The sequence below is a fragment of the Daphnia magna genome, linkage group LG2 (genome assembly GCF_020631705.1).
Source record: "Daphnia magna isolate NIES linkage group LG2, ASM2063170v1.1, whole genome shotgun sequence".
Classification (NCBI taxonomy): Eukaryota; Metazoa; Arthropoda; class Branchiopoda; order Diplostraca; family Daphniidae; genus Daphnia; species Daphnia magna.
The window spans coordinates 7826810-7848980 of record NC_059183.1 but is presented as its reverse complement, the minus strand read 5'-3'; the positions used below and the strand labels follow the sequence as shown (position 1 = coordinate 7848980).

General features: G+C 39.2%; 1 protein-coding gene across 2 annotated transcripts in view; it reads left to right on the top strand.

Moving 5' to 3' along the window:
* The window catches only part of LOC116916157 (cyclic nucleotide-gated olfactory channel), a 46698-nt gene that overhangs the window by 13781 nt on the left and 10746 nt on the right, over window positions 1-22171 (top strand). The window contains exons 3-4 of one of the 2 annotated variants that reach the window (XM_045169757.1): window positions 20469-20990; window positions 21048-21848. In XM_045169757.1, coding sequence (XP_045025692.1) covers window positions 20469-20990; window positions 21048-21848 — 1323 coding nt within the window. Of the gene's footprint in view, window positions 1-20468; window positions 21849-22171 lie in introns of both variants that reach the window. The other variant, XM_045169756.1, reaches the window with a different exon arrangement.

Sequence of the window (22171 nt, the reverse complement as noted above, 5' to 3'; positions counted from 1 at the left end):
AACAAATGACGTGGATCCCTATAAACGTGCAGGTGAATTGCAGTGGAAACGGGAGATAATCATCATCGATCCGCGAAGAGGACCTTATCAGCAGACACCGGTGGCTTAATGATGAGGCTCTCGGCCAAAAAGAAACACGAGTCGCCTTTATGAAGAGCAACTTTAAATACATTTTGCAAGCAGAAGCGTCGCCGTTTAAGCTGTTCATCAACAGGGCCACCTAATTTCATTTGATTATAGGCAGACAGATGCCTTTATAAGTAGACGACGTTATCCTCGTGTCGCATCATTGCTAGCGTCGGCTTCTCTGACGTCATTACATTTTTATTTGAAGCGGACGATATCTTCGCTTTATGCTAATGATTCGACTCCTTGAGGGAATTGTATCCGTCACGACGCGTGCTGCGAAAGCTTTTTTGAAAGCGATAAATGGTTAACAGCCGACATTTCGAATGATGTCATATTGGATTGCGTAAATTGACACCTGAGATTTTTGATTTGCCATCCGACAGCTGACACGGAACGAAAACAAAACCAACAAATGATTGAGGGAGGTGAACATGAGGCTCGTTTCCGTTGGTCTCTGTTGACAGTTGTACATGGCGCGCTTGAGTTGTTGTTTGGCTGCTCTCGGGTCCGAGTGATATCCGGCGTTATCTAAACATATAAGCTTCGGTCGTGTTTGCGTCGCTTGTTTTGTTTTCCATCCACAGTAGAGCAACAAGACAAATCTTTTTGATTTCTCCATGTCTCTTTTTGTGGTAAGATATATGCGTTATATTGTGTGAAATGTGTAGTAACGGATACTGTGCACATCCGGAATAGGATGGCCTTCACAGAGACAGCAAACAGATGGGTTGGAGGGAGCCAAAGAAATGTACAATATTCTTTATTTTAAAAATAATAACCAAGATGCACATTATAAATAAGGTGCCCTCCATCAATGTGTATGTAGATAGTGCAGAAAAAAGAAGAAGATGCGCTCCTCTGTTTCTTTGGCGATGCTGCAGTGTAACATACATCCGAACTAGTCGTAACTATAGCTCTTCTGTTATTCCTATCTACAAAAGAGCTTTGTCCTTGTAGGCGAAGAGATAAGACACTCTTCTTTTATAGCATTACTTCTGTGCTGCATTGCCGTTATGCGATGGTCTGTCTCTAATCTGGCGCCTTTCGTCATCGCTGCTGTTTAATAGAGCGCGATTGCGTGTCCCTTTCGCCTAACTGTCAGCCACAGCAGCGGATATAGTCAAGATTTAGCGACAGTTGCTTTAATGCCAGCATCGCAACACTGTCTATCGATATTTTTATGCATGTTTCTATATGCGACCGTCGCTTCTCTTTACACAATGTCTGCCAGTGTGCGTTAAAGTGGCTCTTGGGCCGCGCTAAACAGAAGCGGCAACCTCTGCGGGCACGGCGTCCTTATCGCCAAATAGTTAAGGGCACATGACAGACGACGCCCGCATTTTCGTCGTCTATATGCGACAACACAGCGAGAGTCTGCGTGTATCATCAGCTACTCTCACCCCCTCCCCCTTCTACAGTGCCTCCATGTGTATGTATGTATACTGTGTGTGATGCAGCTGCACATACACATCATATTCTGTGCCTATTATCATTATGAGTCTCTCTCGACGCCTCAAATCTTCCCGTGTGCCCCCAAAGCGATTGTTTTATCGCACAGCATCAGGCTACTGAATATTCGATGGTTATGCTGACGACCATTCTATTTATTATTTCATTATTCAGCGGCAATCGTCCATGTAGCTTCCACAGCGGTCATTAAGACACGAAGAAAGTAAATGGCGAAGCAAAGGATAAATCAGCACGGCTGGATATACGTGGTGTTTAGATAACAAGACGTATTGCATTAAAAAAAAAAGACCCATTTGATAAATCCTGGGCAATAGTTTTCATTTTGAAAGGTAAAATGGGAAACGAGCGTATAGATAAATAAATAGATGGATTGTATGGGCAGCGATTGAAGATGTCCAAAGATGGAAATACGCGACAACAAAGAGGTAGCCATCGCCTTGAAATGGCACAAGCTTTGCAGATTTGAAATCTCTGTCCTGTTCGTTTGTTGTCTAGTCGTAGCTTCCCTTTTGTGTAGGCTCGACTTGAAAGACGAAGAGTTCCTTTTGTCGCTTTCTGTATATGTCAAGTTCTATTTGCATAATCGATAACAAGAACTGTTGAACTACGCGAAAATGTGGCGGCGAATAGTAAAAGGATGGGAGAACGTGTCTCATCTTGTCCGTTTGCGATGCATGAATCTTAAATAAGACAAGCTAAATATATCTATTCACGAACATATGCGGGGTGTCGCTATAGCCCAAGTGTGCGGCACGACAAAGCGAGCTTTTATGTGATACATTCTTATGTTAAGCAAATAACATGCCGAATTGTGGGTATACATGTGGAAAAGGGTCAACAAATAAAATCAAGAATTTGGATATCTAAAAATACTGTTGGCAACCTTAGTTTTTGTTATTTAAAAAGCAATTTCCAACAGCTGAATTTGAATTTTACACGAACGTTTACTCACATTTTTGTCTACGCGGGATGCGTATAAATGAAAAAAATATATATATCGAACGATGGATGCAATAAGTGAAGAACAGTAGTCGATGGCAACTGCCATATATAGTTTTGGATGAAACGTGTTGTATAATCCTGATTGAAATTTCCGTCATCCTCAGCATTGCGTGCAATGTTCGTATCGTTCCCAGATACCATGGACGTTACGCCTGACATCCAGCACTTGGGATAAAAACAAGTCACATTTCAACATTTACCGGGTGATGAGATGTTTCTAGTCTACGCACAATTTCTCTCTTCAAAGAGGACCGCGAAAGGATGGCAGAATATATTGCTTCTTGAGTCAATGGCTTGACCCAAGAAAAATGGGATGGATCTTTGGATCTCATATCCGGTCATATAGGGAATCATATGGAGCTCGAAACCTGTTCGCTTGGAAAGAGGATAGAAAACCATCGAAATGAATACAACGGGATCGATAGATTGAAAAAGGAAATCTTTTTATTTACACGAAAACCGAAACCCTTTTTTTTTTTTTTTTTTTAGTTGACTGATTTATGATATCCCCCCTCTTTCCGGAAACGCGAGTTCGAATATGAACTTATCTCTTTCACAGTCTATACCCAAGTCCTTGTGCTCTTCCGGTATTTTCTTCTATACGGATCAAGAATATTGGACATGAAACGCGTGATTTGATTTCCTGAAATTCTTTGTTATGACATATAGTAGAAAATCCGCAAAAATTCGATGATCTTTATACATAAATCTTTAAAAAAAAAAAAACTTAAATCCATTTACCAAAACATTTTTGGTTATTTTATTTCAAATATCTCCCACCTAAGTACGGAGAACTGCTTTTGCAAAATGCTTGCGTAACCCCACATACTATAGAAGAAGTTCAAAGATTTCCTTGTTTTTTCTACGAAAATCCTCCACCTGCTCGGATCCTTCATTTGATAACTTTCCGCCAGCTCACCCGCGTGACGCTAAATCATCGAATTTCTGTCAGATTGCGAAGCCGAAGATGTACATATAGAGACACAAGTCGATGTAGATCGCGTGGCTAATGTACATATAAACTATATCAGCAAAAACATGATGGCATACATCATTCCTTTCCATCTTGTTCGATTCTGTTTGATCCGCATGCCTCGTTCGGTTTGATGTGTTGCTTTAGTGATGATTGCATCGATCTCCGTTTTCGACTGCATTCATCTCGTTTACTTCTCCACCGTGGATTAAAATCAATATTTATATAAACAATAAAAAAACAAAGAGGGGGGTGAAATGACATTAAAATGGACTGCAAATCAATTTCTTTTTTGTTTGTTTGTTATCTTACTTGTTTAGGAAATTTGCAGGGAAAATTCATTTCCAGTGATGTATAGCCGCGTCTTGATCTGGTAAACAATCTCTCCATGACGCACACGCAGGAAGAGGAGCGTTTCTATACATGCATTTGATGCTGGAGGCATGTTCGGTTATATCAGATAAATCAGGGAAATGGAATCCCGTCATTTTAATCAATGTGTCCACAGACAGAGCCCACGTTCATATCCTGCGCATTCAACATTTTTCCCATCTTTTAATATAATTTGTTTGTAAATTATTCCAATCGTCGATTTTCTATTCCTATATACTGCATCTTTAGAAGCGCATCTGCTTTGAAGGTCTTATAAACATTTAAGCCCAACAGATATTTATGTAGTTAAAAGAATTGAAAAGATCGAGGATTGGGAAACTTGGGGATGTTACAAAAAACCCTCGCCTATTTATGATAATGTAGGATGACGTTCGCTGATTTCACATCAAGGAGAATCGTACAAATTTCAAATGCACAGCATAAGTAAGTTACGTTGATCGAAGAGCACAGCAAATAGTCGCAAAGGGCGACTGCACTAAAACTTGAAACTTGGCCGGAGCTATCTGCACAAGGCGATAAGAAATAAGAAAATCTTTAAATCGGACCAGTGTGTCCCGTGAGTCTCCCTGTTTAGATAAACCACTATTTCTACATACCTTAGATGTCTTGTATGTTTGTCTGTCGGTCTGGCTAGCCAATTTTCAACGGACCCAAAAACTTTGGCAATGAACTTTTCGTGAGTCGCGCTCGCGGTTCGAATAAAGGCTAACTCGATTTCCCTGTATCTAGCGTGATGTGCATTATGAATAAATAGAACCAAAAAGAACGTAGATAGAACACCCCCCTATGTTGCTCTTTGCAATGTACGCAGTTTCGACTTATTTCTGTATACATATTTTTTTTTCTCTTTGAAAGTAGACGACCCTATCTATATGTACAGCATAAAATAGTTCGGTTGCCACAGTAACATCTAAAGCCATTCGTACCGAATCGGAAATGCAACTCGACTCAATTTCTCTTTCAAAGTTACGATACGCCTATCCAGGCAATATACTACAACTTGATATAGCATATAGCGGTATATGTTAAACTTTGACACAGTTTAATGTATTGTTCAAGACGCTATGTATACGTCAGTTCACTTGTGACTAAAGCCAAACAACAAGGGAAGCTCGCTCCCTTGAATTTCAAATTTCAACATCAGTCGTTTTATTTCTCCCTTATTCCAAATCGTCTATCCGGCCTTTTTCCCAGGCACGATATACAGTACATATCCCGATCATGTATTTTTTTTACACAGCATGGGCATCGTTTGGTGCGCGTGTGTCTAGTCGACTTGTAGACGCAGACTACACACCACAGCCAACGAGTATATATCGAGAAGAAAATGTAGAGAAAGATCTTTCTCTCAACTGGCAGATCAATACTCGTGTTGATTCGCTCCAGTTGCTCGCTCCAAGTCGTTATACTGCGGCTGGTGCTGCGCCTTTCTTTTTTTTTTCTCTTCTTTTTACTGCTATATTGGTTTTTGCTTGATCGGATTCGGCAGCTTTCGGTCCGCCCATCACTTCAACCATTGTTGCGCGTCACTTGCCGCTCAATCGACAGCGATCTGTTTGCTATTCAAGCAACAGCAGCGCACCTCGTTGCTGCCATTCAAAGTGCTTTGTATATAGTTCAATAGCAACGTCCATCCTTTGCAAATGTCTAGCTAGATAAATGGAAAATCCGCCTTTCCGTGTCCGTTTAGATGTCTACGTTGGTGGTGCAGTGCTTTACACGTTTCAGTCGATTGTAGGCTAAAGTCTAGAACGCTAAATTGCTGTGTGACTTTAATCCAACACGACTTGATGGCGTATGTAAGGTGTAGGTTTTTTTTGTTGTCCCCTTAATATGGTGCGTTTCCATAGCGACGCCAGCTTATGTACTTGCAACGATTGTGAGTGCCGTCTACGCAATATAACAAGTGGCGCGGTGTTTCAACTTAAGTAGAGGCACATCTATGCAGACTTGTTAATTACTGTTCCAGAGGTAGACGAGAAATTATATAGCCTCTATATAAGCTAGCAAAGGAATAGAGTTATAAACAGGCAGCTGGTGCTATTTCTTTCAGTTGGTATATATATATTTACAGGGCCGTCAGGGGAGGGCTGAGCTTAAATAGCCATTAAAAAGTCCCGGCCAAGAAATTGCGATTCCATATTTGGATACTGTATTGCAAAAGTTCATATGTTACATTTTCCAACGGATGTAAGCCAATATGTTTAGACGTGTACTATATATAGCAAATAGGTTTTTTGGTATAGGAGACTTGTCTGGTATATTTTCTCGGATATTGTAATCGTCGTTATGTTTAAACATATTTATGGTTGACGTAGTAAAGCACTTGTTCAACGAGTGGGCCGCTAGCTCTCGGGCAACTTCAACAATCAAGGCCTCTACAAGAGCTGAGAAGCTATATGCTCTAACAATCAAGCTTCTACCTCACATCAGTGACGAAGATCTATTGCCTCGAGTCGCTACTTGCAGCTATATACGACAGACTGTGGATCTTCTTATTTCCATTGTATATTTATTAGGTTTTTGTGTTATTTGTGAGCGCTAGATATCAAACGTTCAAAGAAATATTCTTTTTCTTCTTGGTAGTTACACTGTTTTTCGTTTTGGCTTTCACACGAGTGGGAACAGAATGTTCTGCCCACTATTTATGACCGGAATGGGTGACGAGTAGATACTCAAGAGGAACCACAACAAAAAGAGAAAAGAGGAAATAAAAACGATCTGGAGACATGATATTAGTGTTTCTTTTCCTGTCTACGATGCGAGTTAAACATCGACAAGGATGGTGGACCTATCCATCTTTTTCACGTCAGACTTTAACCAGATGGAACTGACAGTCCCCATAGAAACTGCGTCTTCTCTTTACCCTTTTTATTTCCTTTCGAGTTCTTCGGCATCCAAATTCATTCGAGATGTTATTTCAGACGATAAGTGCTGCCCCATTTCTGAATGTATCGAACAACGGCTCCATTTGTAGGGACATCGCAGCAGTTGGTTCACTATTGACATCCATATTTCCTGACGTAATAGAACACAAATCTGCGTACTGCTTCGTCCATAATCCTACGCCCTTTTGAGCTCTATCTGTATGTCTAATTCATGTTTAAGAAGTTGCAATCATTTCATGCAGGGATATCCTTAATGTTTCTTCGTCATATTTTGGATGGACCATCCACACTAGGATTTATATGCATTTTAAATTTAATGACATAGGTCTAAGTCTTTAAGTATGTAGGCTGAAATTGTATAGGGTTAAGACATTCTTGAGAATTAATTGGACTGTGACGGGATTCGAACCCAGGCCTCCCGCCTCACAGTCGGGGACCTTTCCTTATATAGAAACTCGGAAGTGCTTCAATATTTGTTCAGCTCGTTTGTTGACTGCAGCTAAGTATAAACCTCAATTGTGAAAGTTTAGGGGGAAAGCCATAGTTGACTGTCTATGTGGGAATCGTGTGATCGTCGGTGCAATGCTAAATTGGTTGTAAAACAAATGCGGAAAAACTGGTTTGAAAAGACGTCAGAGCTGCTCGCAAATTGCGAGAAAAAGCGAATAAAAATGATGGGCGACAATAAAAACGTTTACGCGCTAGCCATTTTTTAATCAACACTCTATTTTTCTGAATATATACTGCCCTTTTAACTCCTCAGCGGCATATTCACCTCGTGTGGCGTTTTTGTTTTGTTTCAGCGTTTGATAGGCTCTGCCTATTTCGGCGATTGGTCGCCATGCTGATCAACATCCCTCATATCTCCCGATACTCTCTATACCGGACAATTTTCATACCAAAGGCAGCAATATGGGCGTTATTGATTAGATTATCGAATTATATTTTATAGATATAGGTATACGTCACTTACGTGGCTTCTATATCTGTGTATACAAGGGCAAACACCGAGATTCCGTCATCTTATATGCATACGATCCCGCAGCAGTTCTTTGCACACAAGCAGCATGTGCGGGACTATATTGAAGCACTTTGTACCAGGATAAATAATGTACACGACATGGTAGTAGAGATTTATGTATATTTCCACATGAAAAAGGTCATCTGTCAAAATCTGTGACTTTATTTCCCCTCTGTGAGAGACCCAGTGTCATATTTCTTTCGTGCGATGCGAGTATGTGCGCAGTTTCCAAATACGCCAACTTGTTTTGTCGTAGAAATGCGGTTTTAATCCGCATCTAGAACTGTTCTCCATCATGCATTCTAACGTACTGTATACATAGACGCAGGGAAAGATGTGGGCTTTATAGCTGTATACGTGATGAATAATCATTTGATGCCCAAAAATTATGTTAACTTGACATTATACCAATAGCTTATTGGCCCCGCGTTTAATGGCCGTCGACTTAACACGGGATGCATCACAACTTCAGTGACAGTGCTGGTATATTTGAGAAAATTAGGTTTGATGTTGCAGTTGGCACAGTTGCTTTCATCTAGGCTGACAGCAGCTCTGATGACGTCATTCTTTAGCCTTTCTCGTCTACGCTAACGTGACGCTTTGCAAATGTAAAAGGTCTCGTACTGTATTATGTGGCAACAAACTTGCCATTCGACGAGCTGAAGGAAGTTGCTTTAAGCCAGTGAGGAATGTCTTAATAAATTGACAAACATCAGAAACAATAACGTCTGTTTGGCTTAGCCGCTCGAGAAGAATTTTGACAATGTCTTGACATTATCAATTCACTACATAATCTTGATATTTTGTATTGCATACTAATCCTCTGTATTCGTATAATGCGAAGACTGTATAATTAATCAGAATAAGCAGACTCGCTCTAAACATAAACAGCTCATTGTTCTGTTCTAATCCGGCGTATAGGCTATATAGCCGTTGAACACAGAGAAGAAATGTTTAAATTATTCAGTCTGATCAAGTTCAACAGTATGTCGCCATACCATTGATATCACAAAATTTGCGATTGCAACCCTGATGTACAATAAAAGAAGCTGATAGAAATGATTCCGCTATGATAATATGTCGGAGAAAGCATTTTCCAATCGATGCTAATACACGTATTGTTAGATACTATTCAAACAATCAAACAACCTTTTTTTTTATTTTATTTAAGCTTATGTTTTAAATTGGCCTATGACCTTGGCGCTTTATAGAAACAAAATATACATATACAGTAGAAAAGAGAGAGGAATGCATTTGTCTATAAGGATGTGCTGCCTGTTATCATTTTGAAAGAATGAAAAAGTTACACAAACACAAATGTATACTCAAACGAAAGAAAAATAGAAACTGGGAAATTGGAGGCAGCAGCCTTATACGGTCTCGGTGATGTGGAAAATCTTTCCACATGACGGGTGGTATATATTATATATGGCCGGGGCAAAGTTGACACGACACATCGGAAACTAGAAACTCTTTTTGCTTCTTCTTCTAGAGCATGATCCTTTTTTTTTTTTTGTTCTTCCCCTTTTTTTTATGCATCTACTGGTGCATACGCCCCTCTGATTCCTGTCGTTCCAACATGAAAACCGCAGCTGCACGAAGAGTCTATTTGGCTTCATCCGTTCAACGGAGGAAAACTCTTCTCTCTCTATAAAGTCACTTCCACATGTCATTTTTATCTCATCTCCTAGTAGTTGTCTGGCGTGGCTCCGAAATATGATGTTCTTTCGCTGCCGCGTTTGCTGTCTACATGTATAGAACACAATCACGATATAGCCTATCATCCTCTTTTCTTCCGATAAGGCAAAACGTCACGCGCCGACAAACAAAACAACAAAATGCCAAGAACTTTTGTTTCCTTTTGCTTCCTCTCGATGTTTCAGAAAATATTTAAATTTTCCTCTTAAAAGCAATTTTTTTTTTCGTAACGTTATGAAATAACTAGCGAAACGGAAGATTCGTATTATATTACAACAGTATTTTTGAAAAAGAAAAAAACAAACGTTTCTATGAAATTTTCACGCATCCAAGTATATGGATGGATGATCGATGTTGTCCAGGTGTAGATTCCTGGTATTAAAAAATATGGAGAAGTAACAAGGCATTCAAACTGAACTTGCACGGTGTGAGCAGAAATGTGTTGGAACCCTTCACTTTTTCCCATTTGCATACGAGTGGCGGCAAGGGAAGGCCGTCAAAGGAAACGGCACAGATTCTCGTTTTCTCTATTTCTTTCCCGTGAAAATGCATCAGCTTTCATTTACTATTGGGGAATACCAATTGGAAGGCTTGTTTTAGTGTTGAATAAATAAATACGATTGAATTTTGTTTTAAATTTTTATTTTTTCGTGATGGTTATAATTTTTTATTAGAATTATGTCACCTACTTTGCGTGACTCTGTAGCTGCTGCTAATTATACAGCGCTAAGGTATATTTCACGCCATCAAACAGTGTTTCAGCCCGCTGGTCAATACGACGATTGTGCTTCGGAGAAGTTGCTATATACCGTCATATATTAGCCAACTCTTCAAACATATGCAAATTTCCAGCTTAAAATTGCAGTTGCATGTAAGCACCGTGTATTTTGGAATACAACACGGTCCCGTCACGATGCGTCGGATCACGTAATGGCGTCCGACGCCCATCGTATACAATCCCAAAGTAAAAACCAGAAGTATCAAAAATCATTTTAGTTGATAGGCCTTTTCACGAAAGATTGTTATAATTTCGTGTGACCAGTTACAAGGAAGATGAAAGGTATATCGCCCGTAGACTTGACAACAGCAGACATTTATATAAAATATAAGCCTTTACTTGCTGCTGTTATGTAGGCTATACCTATACACGCTCCAAGTGAATTTCCTTTTTATATGGACGCAGCCTGTAAATAATCTCTTGTGCTATTGGCGTAACAGTCTGTAAAGAATTGGAAAGGCTCAAAAGCATCAGCGAGAAAATAAATCTTACGAAAAAGTTTTATTTAAAAAAAAAAAGAAGAAAACGGCACGCATGCGAACAGCAAAAGTGCACGTAGAGTCTATATAAGCTGCCCTGGGTATAAGCCTCTCGTAACCAATTAGACAGAGAGCTATATATGTGTGTGCACAGGCCTATTCCTTTAGAATGCTTGATGGAGGTACGCCTCGAACTCATTTTCAGTTTATTTTTAAATTCATGTCAATGTTTTTATTGGTTAATTTTGTTCCCAGGAAGTCACAGACTCGTAAGATAATTTCATAAACCTCTTCATTTCAAGGATTTTGTTGCCTCCGTAGGGCAGCAAGTAGCGATTAATTCGAAGGTTTTTGGTTTGGACCATATAGCGTCTTTATTCTGATACTGACGTCTTTCAACTCTGAATACAAGAATAACCAAAACCAAGAAATGTGGAACTATACATCCAGATGAAGTAAATTTATAGCGCATTCCATGTAGCCCTATAGTTTGCTTATAGTGCATCAAGTACTCTTGCTATATGAACTGGACGATTATACCGATATCTTCAATCAAAAGAATTCATAATCGGAGAACGAGAACAAAGCTATATTTCAATGACAATCATGGCGTATTTATACATACATTTATTATAAAAACAAATATAGAAAGAAAGGGACACTCACATTTTCTTCGTACTTGAGATATCGATCGATAATAATTGCGCAAAGACAATGGGTCGTAGCAAATTGGAGAGTAACCCTGTCGCCATTCAGCGAACAAATATATATTTTGGCCAGACCATCTATGTGGTGGATGCATGTCATGTTATTATAGGTCTATTTATATAGTGCGTGTGTGTATAAATAGCTTGCTTGTCCTATACATGAAATTGGAAGCTGTTGGGCAGCTTACCATTGACCGATTGGATGATTGCGACTGACGTCACGAAAGATTCGCAAAATTATTCTTATGTCTGTCTGGGCGAAGTACATAATTTAACATTTACCATGATGGCACCTACTGCCTGGTTCGATTTCACTACATCTTTGCTGTAACCGCTTTCCATTATTTAGCATATGATAGCCGCATATTGTCTACATTCTAGGAAAACGTATCTTGACGTCACAACTCACTAGGGAGGGCTTGACATTCTTTAAACATCTTTTGCTCGGTACATGCCGTGTCCTAGTTTCTTACTTCTAAGGATTCTTTTTGTTCAACTATCAAATACCCTGTTTGTTTGGTCATGTCGTACAACAGAACATCATCTGCTGCATTGAAAAGCAGCAGAGACAACCCGTGTTCACATTTCGCATTCCATACCGCACAATCGCTGCATAGCTGCTGCATTGCATACAGAGGGCAACGTTTCTATGTCATTTGATAGGCTGAAATAGCGCAGGATCGTCTATAAATGCATCCTGCGCTATCATATATGTGCTTGCACAAGGCAAAACTGAGATCAGGGTTGAGACTCCAGTTTTTTTCCTCTGTAAATTACACGCGAATCGTCTGTAAACTTAAAACACTTGCCTTTAACTCGATGCAGATGAAATTATGCGCAAACCCATTGTAGTTGAATTAAGAACAATGATAACAAAGCTTTTTCTATAAGGTATATACGTTATATTCAAAGTATAATTATACAACAACTAATGTGTACTTCCGAGAAGGATTGATTGAAACTGTTCTATAAAGGCTACGAACCGTAACGAGCACAGCACATTGGAGTCCCCAGGAGAACGGACGAAAAAAAAATTGTGAAAATGTGTGAGACGAAAAAGGCAGTATAGAGAAACCACTCAAAGTCGATGTTAGACTTATTTATTGGTAGTATATAGACAAGTATATATAGTTATCTCCTGTATCTTTTGTATTGCTCCACATATATAGTCTATCCATGTGTATACCATAGCCACGTACATTCTATTACGATGAACATATTGTGTACTATATACAGCCCAACATCTTGATAGAATTTTAGGAAAATGCTATACCACAGAAATGACAGCTCTAGCAACGGGCACATGCTGCGATAAGATCTGAGCCATAAAACACAGAGGCAGAAATGTCAGTTATGTATATATTCGCCTGGATCACATGCATAGTAGACTAATGTGTATATATACAGCGGTCATGTTGACATGGGAGGGTATACTGTGTTAGTTATATAATATACAAATGACTGAGACGGAAAGGTCAAGTGTTATTAAGAGACTACGGTAGCGGCATTTGTTAAGGTCCGGGTTCATGTCGATCAAATCGGATCACGCAGATGGTCTGGTAGCCAATTACTTTAGTGCCTACACCTATGTATATTACAATGTCGGCAGCGAATGGGCTCAAATGTACAAATTGCCCAACGGCAGTTCGCTTCCGTCGTCGGGAAAATCGGCTTACACGGTTAATCAGTAAAGCATACTATATACCGCGCAAAAATCAGGCACAGTTCGTTTCTGCTGCGCAACAGCAATACATGGCCTTTGGACTAGCAGTAACACGATTTCGTATAGGGTTGGGCAGAGTTCGACTCTTTAGGTTGTGTCTTTTTTTTTTGTATCTGAGTGGCGCATCCGACACGCCAGTCACGATGTGCAGCATGATCAAATAAAGAAAGCAAGACATAAAAAAAAAAACTATAACAAGATTGTTGATTTTAGAGACTTGACCAACTCTTTTGTTAAACACGCAGGCGCGTTTAAACTTCCCATTGATATTTCATTAAAAATAAAAAACAGTGTTCGTACAAAAGAAAACAAAACTAAAATTTTTTCTTTTTCAATAATAGCTCAAAGCCAAGGGAAGGTCAAATGCTTTTAATAACTGAATCGAATAAACAGCTTTATTTTTTCCTAAAGTGCTACCGCTCTACCGAATCTGAACTGTATATAGGATATCGCAATGTTCGATGGCGAACGAAGACTAGCGGGTGGCAAGAGTAAGAGATGCATTATATAATCAGTTATCAAAGAGAGTTTGCATTCGTTGATTAGACGCCACCGTAAAATCCACTAGCCCTTCAAGTGAATGTATATATATATAGGGAGAGGCAAACCGCTCACCACGGTGCCTTAATTGAAACTAGCTTTTGCTTATAACATCTGGAGCGGGGAGAATAACAACGGCAGGGACAGCGGGTGTTGAAGTGTGCGATTGAATAAAACGGAACCCAACGAAGAGGGGCGTGTTAAATTGCATTTGAATCAGCATGGGAGTGAACGAGAGAGTCGCTATTAGGCGGGTCTACATCTATAGGGCAAAATAGAAGGCGCACGGTCGGATGAGTTCCTCTACGTTCTGGCGTGCAACAGCGCCGACGACGTAAGGCAAAATCGATAGGATCCTATCTCTCCCTCTGTGTTTGCAGCTTATGGTAGACGCACAAACAGGCGTCAGCTTATTTACTTTTTCTAGACGAAAAACACACAGACACACACAAACAAATAGATATGCGTATACGAGGGAAGTCATCATCCCTTTTGAGAATTGCTTCTTGCTGATGTGTTATATTCTCACGTTCCTCGAACATAGGCAATGCGAGCCCAATATTAATATTTTTTCTTCTTATTTCCGAGATTGTCGCCGTTGCTTGACTATTGCGCTTCGCTAGAGGCTCTTCTGATTAGCAGCAATCAAATCCCCATAGGCACTCTGCAGGAGCTTGGAAGAATATTTGTTCCCTTTATTCACGTCGTATACCCTGGCCTTTTTAAACTATGTATACGCATTGCCATATGATAGCGGAGAAACGATCAGACAAACACCGCCCTATCTCGCCTTCCATGAATCGCTTCGATGTTCCCGCGTGAATACATTCGAATGTGCAGTGCGTGTGATGCGTATCGAAAGAGCTCCTACGAACACGGGTCGTGGCCTTTATGTCTATATCTTTAACATCATGCTATATATATATACAAAGAGTTCCATGTATCACGCACGTGTCTTATATCCTTGAATGCTGTGGCGTGTGCGGCAAATGTAGAGCACGAACACGGACGATCAGACCAACAGGTTTCCCATTTACGCCCGCTGTCGTATAGATGACGCTACGGACAATCCCGTAACTATATAGTACGGTCTACACCTATACGTAAGGGGGCGGTGAATGTGGCTGCTCAAACTTCTGTTGGTCCATTTCGAAAAAGTAAAGATGGCGTGTGACGGGTCCCTCGGCACGGACAAGTAGGAAAACTTGAATGATCAGCGTCGTTCTCGGGGTGAACGATTCACGCAAACACGAGTCACAACACTTGGAAGAAGTTTAATTATGGCAGCCAAACATGCAAGACGGGCATTAGGCTAGTCCGCTTTTAAAAGTTCTCGAAAGGCTGTCTGTGTATAGGAATTGTAGAAACGTGTCGTTTTCTTCGTTCCTCCTCTTTTGCATCAAGTTTTATCATCCAGCTTTTTGTTTCGTTGGCTATTTAAACACCGCAGCAGTCCGTGAAAAGGTCCACATTTTCGACCGTAATGAATGATTCATTTGCGACCACTTGTAATTATAACTTACTTGCCAGTGTCAGACTGGCGGTAGAGAAATGAGAGGGCAATTGCTGCACAGGAGCGGATATTTCAGGGCGAAACGCCCACTTGCACTATGAGAAAGCGATCAATAAATAACGTTCGCATAGTTGAGGGAGGAAACAAAATGTTGGAATGGCTTCCCAAATGCAACGTCTCTCGTTTTCTTTTTCGATCTAACAGACTCTCGTAGTTCTTAGACACCATTTCCATATGCTTGTACACATTAATTGATATTCGCTCCAATTGCCAAATTATTTTCGTGATTATTCGTAAACACTGACATCCTGTGCATGATGTAACGGAAAACGTTATCATATCTTTAGCCATCGAAAATATTGGCACAGACATGACAACCGTTAAAACATATCGCACCGGAACAAGAACTAACGGGACAAACTGGCCTTTACATAACATAGTACTCGAGCTGTTAAGCAAAAGTGCGTTGGCGTGTGTACCCAATTCGTATCTGTCGGTTAATGAGTATCATCTCATTGGATTTTCATTATTAATAATTTCGTCAGCAGTCGAAACTACGATTGGCCAAGCTCATTATCTATAAAGCTAATAGGTTTAGATTTCGAGCAGCAATTATCTTTTAAATTTGTTCCGCCATGATGTAACGATTGATCTTCCGCCAAGAAGAAACGATGCCCGAAGCACTTGTGACGCAATCATAACGTTCGTAACGGCAGCAAGTCAAAATCAGTGAATAAATCTCTACAATATATCTCTTTTTTTTTTAAAAAAAAAAAAAAAAAGGGGACCCAAAAGTTTCTTGATTTCAACATTCAGACCAGTTAAATAAAAGTGAAATGAATTCATTAATGACATTTTTGGGGCTGTCGGAACGTTGTAGTCACATGATAAACTGATTGTAAACTGTTACAACCACACCTTTGATGGCACATTTTTTTTTCCATTTTAAATTTAATAATTAATTGTTCTGTCAGTCATCTGTGAAAAGCATTTCTTTTTTAATTTTTTAATGATTTTAAAAACGTGCTGACAGTAAATTCCATTACCGACTTTGCTCATGCAGTTCAAATACCAGGATCACCAGCAAATACAAAATGCCATTGCGTTCAGGATAAGTGCCAAACCTTTCCATTTCTACAAGCTATGCCAATATCACACCTTGTTATGTTAAATGGACAATTCATATTTGATATGCAGAAAAGGGCCAAAACAAATTGGACCCAACATCCACATTCCAAAAAATAAATAGTAGCCTAAAACAAAACAATAGCTTTATTCATCGTAACAAAAAAAAAACAGACCAGTTCGGATTTAACCAGAAAAATTTCCTTTATCCACTTACTATTTCTATACATATCAAGTAATATGTTTTTTTTTTTTTTTAATTTTTTTAAAAAATTAAAAAAAATTTCCCAGTAAAAACCAAAGTTAGTTTAAATTTAGTACGTGGTTACAATTTTATTATTTTTACTGATTATAGATACTAATTTACACAACAATCATTGATTTCATGTTTAACGTTAATTTAACAATAAAAAAAAAAATGTAATTAAGAATAACAAATTTTTAACAGTGAAAATCAGCCCAGGTTGGAAAAATATTGTTTTTTTTTTTAAAAAAAAATAATTTTTTTTTTTTGTTATTTTTAAAAAGTTGAGTTTTAACGATCATGTATCCCGCTACTAAACCAATTCGATACAATTTCGAACTTTCTGTTGTTCGATATCGACTAGCATAAAAAAAAAAATTTAATATTTAATAATACAATTTCAAATTTTGATGCTGTTTGATATCAAATGCCAATAGTACCCCAAAGTCAGAAATTCAAGTTTAAACGATTTATATAATCATATAATAATCCAATGTTGGTCCATTTCGAATTTTAGCTGATGTTCGATATCAAATATGCACTAGCCCCAAAGTTAGAAACTCAGTTTAAACGTATATATATCCATATACTAATCTAAATGCTGGTACAATTTCAAAGTTTTTTTTTTTTTATTTTTATTTCCAACATAAACCAATGTCAGAAATCGATGTTTATCTCCCGATACTAATATAATTTAAACAATTTCACTGTTGATCGATATCAATTTGACAATATTAAAAAAAAAAAAAAATATTATATTTTTTTTTTATTCCTATACTAATCCAATGTCGAATTTATGTTATTGTTCGATATATACCAAAACAATATTCGCAAAACTAATCCGATTGTTCATAGGCTTGGATTGATGTCAAACAAATTCAATGATGGAATTCACTTATATCAGTTATCGAATGACGATTAGGTTCCAAACAAGTAAACTATCGTGTAAAGACATATCCCAACCCAATTTTTTTTTTTTTTTTTTTTTTTATTTTTTTTTTTTTTTTTTTTTTTTTTTTTTTTTTTTTTTTTTTATTTTATTTTTATAAAAAAAAAAAAATTAAATTTTTACTATATTTGTTTTTTTTTTTGTTTTTAAAATTTTTTAAACTTCGCTTTCTGACTTTGGGATATATTGGCATTTCGATATCGAACAAGAAAAATTTAAAATTTTACCAAAATTGGATTAGTATATTGATATATAAATCGTTTAAATTGGACTTTTGACTTGAAATACTATGACCTTTCGATATCAAAAAAAAAAAAAATGTGAAATTGTCCAAAAATAATTTAAATACCGACAAATTTGAATCGCAGTTCAAACTACCAAAATTACCAACTAATATAATCAAATCATATAAAATAATATCACTAATGCATTTAAAAATAACTTTTAGAAGCCCAGCATGGAAATAAGAAAGAGTCAGTATTGTTTCCTACCCGGGTCATTCTTCTTTCTTTATTTTTATTCATTACAAAAAAGTTTACTAATGCGAAACAAGAAATGGAAAGGAAACAGTGGAAGATGGGCTGACTATGCCGGAACAAATAGATCAAATGTTTATATTAGTGCACTTGCATAGATCCTCGCTCCGTTCGTCCGATCTATCACTTTACTTTTTTTTTTCGGTTTCGTTTTACTTATACAGCGACGACTGCTGACTGCACTGCTATACCATGAGTTAATACAGTTTCCATAAAAAGGAAGGGCGTGGCAAAGACTGGCAAAGAATCGTGCATACATTACTCTCTTTTTGTGCAAAAAGCAATTGAAGATTTTTCCATTTTTGAATCGATTATGGCCAAACGATGAACAGTTTTGCGTTACACCTTACATAAATATATTTATGGATAATGTCTTTGAATACTTGGTGGCCTGATTCGTCGGGAATTTATAGAACTGTGTACAGGTAAAAGGAGTTTCTCCACTTAAGTTCAGTTGATGTAGGGCGAATGAAAGTCTCCAGTTGTTGGTTCCCAGGAACTATATGCTACACCTGTGCATTCAAAAGTGTAACTACAAATGCAGGCCTTAAATATAGGCTCCAAGTGTATATATATGTAGACTGTAGAGGTTAACGTTATTTGGAAGGAAAACTAATTTGGGGAACGGGATTCGTAGCCGGCTGAAGCTTTTCCAATTTATCCACATATATATATAAAGGTCATTGCTGTGTGCCTGGACGTAGGCAACTATCGGTCACGTCATTTGTGAATCGTATAGTTGATTACGTATAATGTTATTGTTAATTTTAATGGTTGCTTTTTGCTATGCCATTAATCACTTGCGTATTAGACTAAGGCCCTCTAACTTCCCTTTCGCATGCTTGCCTTTTTGAATTCCCCATAAAATCGTTGCGCTTAAATTTTGCTTTCTTTCGTATATGGGGTTGACATGTCGCAATTGATTTGCCATGGAACAGTTTGCAAAAAATGGCGTCCCACCCTTGCTTTTAGACGCCGTAAAGCCGGTAATCTTTATTTCTTTTCCTATATATATACATCTTTTATCGTCGCTTCGTAGTAAACGGGAAGGAAAGAATGATGACATCTAAATCATATAGCATACATCCCTTTGTTTCGAAGGAGGGGACAAACAGACAAATCAATACTGGGATGTTTTCTGCCAGTGTTGGTTTCAGGAAAGCAGAATGCAACAACAGTATATATACTTATTGGCCTTTCTTTAATATTGCCGTTTGTGTCCTTAAAGACTTTACACGTTCCAGCAAAAAGAGAAAGAAAAGAATTAACACACACACACACACACAAAAAGGGGGAACAAAAGAACTTGTTTAGGAAAGAATCATTGAAAAAGAAAATTGGAAGTTCTCTCTTTTTTTTTTCACTTCAGTCCCAATTTCAAAGATTGATTGGATCCCAATGGCGCGATCTGGGATCCTATATATAAAATAAAATACAGCACGTCACACGCTGAGGTCATTCAGTGCGTTTCTCAACGAAACACGTGCATCACGGATGTTTTATTGGTGAGACGATTTCAGTATAGAGCTGATAGCGGCAGCAGTCACGCCCTGACGAATAGCAATATAACCTCCACAAAATTCTATTAAAGATGGCTGTCTCGCCCGACCACACATTTACGTGTAAAATATGGTGTCGGATGTATCCCTGATTATACTGCCACACATAGTGTATATCTACCGGCCTATTACGCCTCTGATATTAAATTACATGTTTTTATATACACAAAGATAAATAGGGTCATTTTCTTTTTCGGCATTTAACTTCAAAATGATTAGCGAAAAAACTGAAATCAATCGGCGAAAAGGGATGGCTGCCAATGGGAAAGTGGCAAGTCCGTTTGTCGTCACCATTGCTTCATGCCAGGAATGATTTAACACGAGCTCGCTAGGACGGAAAATAAGAAATGTTTGATATTTTTGATATTTTGGGCCACTCTCTTCTGAGGGCTAAATACATCAATTCCTAGTTGAATGTGACATAGGAAATCAGATAGGAATCACGACCGACTTTTATTTTCTTCTTTAGCCCTCACGGAGATATATAGGCCCCTGTAGGCCATAAACTCTGTCATTGTCTCTTGACACCCATTTAAATCTTTGTCTCTTCCTTTGGCTTCGTAATAGTATATACATAAAACAAAACAAAAAACTAAAATAAAATAAAAATATCATCCCTCTTTCTTTTAAAAGTCATCGCGATGATTGATGAATATTTCTTCCATACGTATAGCTTGGAAGGATATGAGTTTATTGCTCACTTGGCATCGCGATTAATAGAAATCTCGTCATTTTATTTAGGCATTATCACGTCAGCGCGTTTGATGGAGGACCGACTGAGCGGTTCAGGCACGCGAATCAACACAGTGGCGTCGAGCAACAGCGGTTTATTTACAGCGGGAGGCAGTTCGGTTGGGTCTTCTTCGGCCACAGGTGCAACCGGCGGATCATCTTTTGTCGGTGGACCTCCGTCCTTGTCCCGGAATCGGTCCTTCTCCAAGCATTCACTCTTGGAGATTGTCAGCAATCGAATAAGCGGCTCCGGTGTTGGTGGAACGAGTTCAGCGGAAAGCAGCGGTGGTGGTATCGGACTGACGAAAAGATTCTCCCGCGAGTCTTTCTCAGCTGCTTGCGTCAACAAGACGCAACAACCGCCGCAACAACAGCAACTGCTCCAGGCCAATGATTCGTTGTCTCCGTCTGCCGGCACGGAATTACTGGCGTCTTCGACGACGAGGAGATCGCGAGATGCCCGTCGTCGTGATCTGAAGAACAAGTTGAAGCTGGAACGCAACTGGGATGCCCGCCAACTGGAACTCGGAGGTAATGGTGCTCATAACTTTGCGTCAAGTGGAGCTAATGGTGGTGGTGCATCGTCAGGACCGAGAAGTGGGTGCAAGTGGACGTTCGTCTTCGATCCGGCTGGCCGTCTGTGCTACTATTGGTCGATGGTTGTCTCGTTGGCCTTCCTCTACAACTTCTGGGTGCTCATCTACCGCTTTGCCTTCCAGGAGATCGCCAGCGACACGCTGGTGATGTGGTTGTGTCTCGACTACTTTTGCGATTTGGTCTACGTTCTCGACATTGCCTTCCACTTCCGCACCGGCTATTTAGAGGAAGGCGTGCTGCAGACGGACGCCAGTAAATTGCGACAGCACTACATGAACTCGACGACATTCTACGTCGATTGCCTTTGTCTCCTACCGCTTGACTTCCTCTACCTGTCCATCGGTTTCAATTCCATGTTGCGCTGCTTCCGGCTTGTCAAGATCTATCGCTTCTGGACGTTTATGGACCGGACAGAGCGACACACCAACTATCCGAACGTGTTCCGCTCCATCAGTCTCGTCCATTATCTTTTGGTCATTTTCCACTGGAACGCTTGTCTCTATCGCATCGTCATGCGCAACAATAGTTTCGATCCGTCGCTCATACGCGATTATGGCATCTGGATGGGTCAGCCGACTGATCCCAATGATGGCGTAGGTCAATACCTGCAGAGTTTTTACCTGTGCACGCTGACGCTGACCACCACCGGTGGCGTCTTGAAACCACGCACCAAAGGCGAGCTGCTCTTTGTCATCATCCAACTCATTTTCGGGCTCATGTTGTTCGCCACTGTTCTCGGTCACGTCTCCAACATCGTCATCAACGTCAGCGCAGCGCGCAAGGAATTTCAGGGTACTTTGAAATGCATTTTTGCTTTCTTTTTAAATCTATACTATATATTGCAATCCAAACTTTGCATTGCCATTAAAAGTTTGATTTCATTTCCTATTGCTTTATAGTCGTTCAATAATCACGTCGGTGTTGTTGTCTGTCGGGCACGGGGACGTGGAGCGTTGCTAATTTTTCTTTCTTGTTCCGTTGGTCCATCATCAAAGCATAGCAAGTAGTAGTTTACTATACTCAGAACTAATCAAAACAATCGACTGCTGGCAAACCAGCATTGCCATCTGCAATTATGCTGTGAGACGTTTTATTATAAAACGCCAATCGTCGTG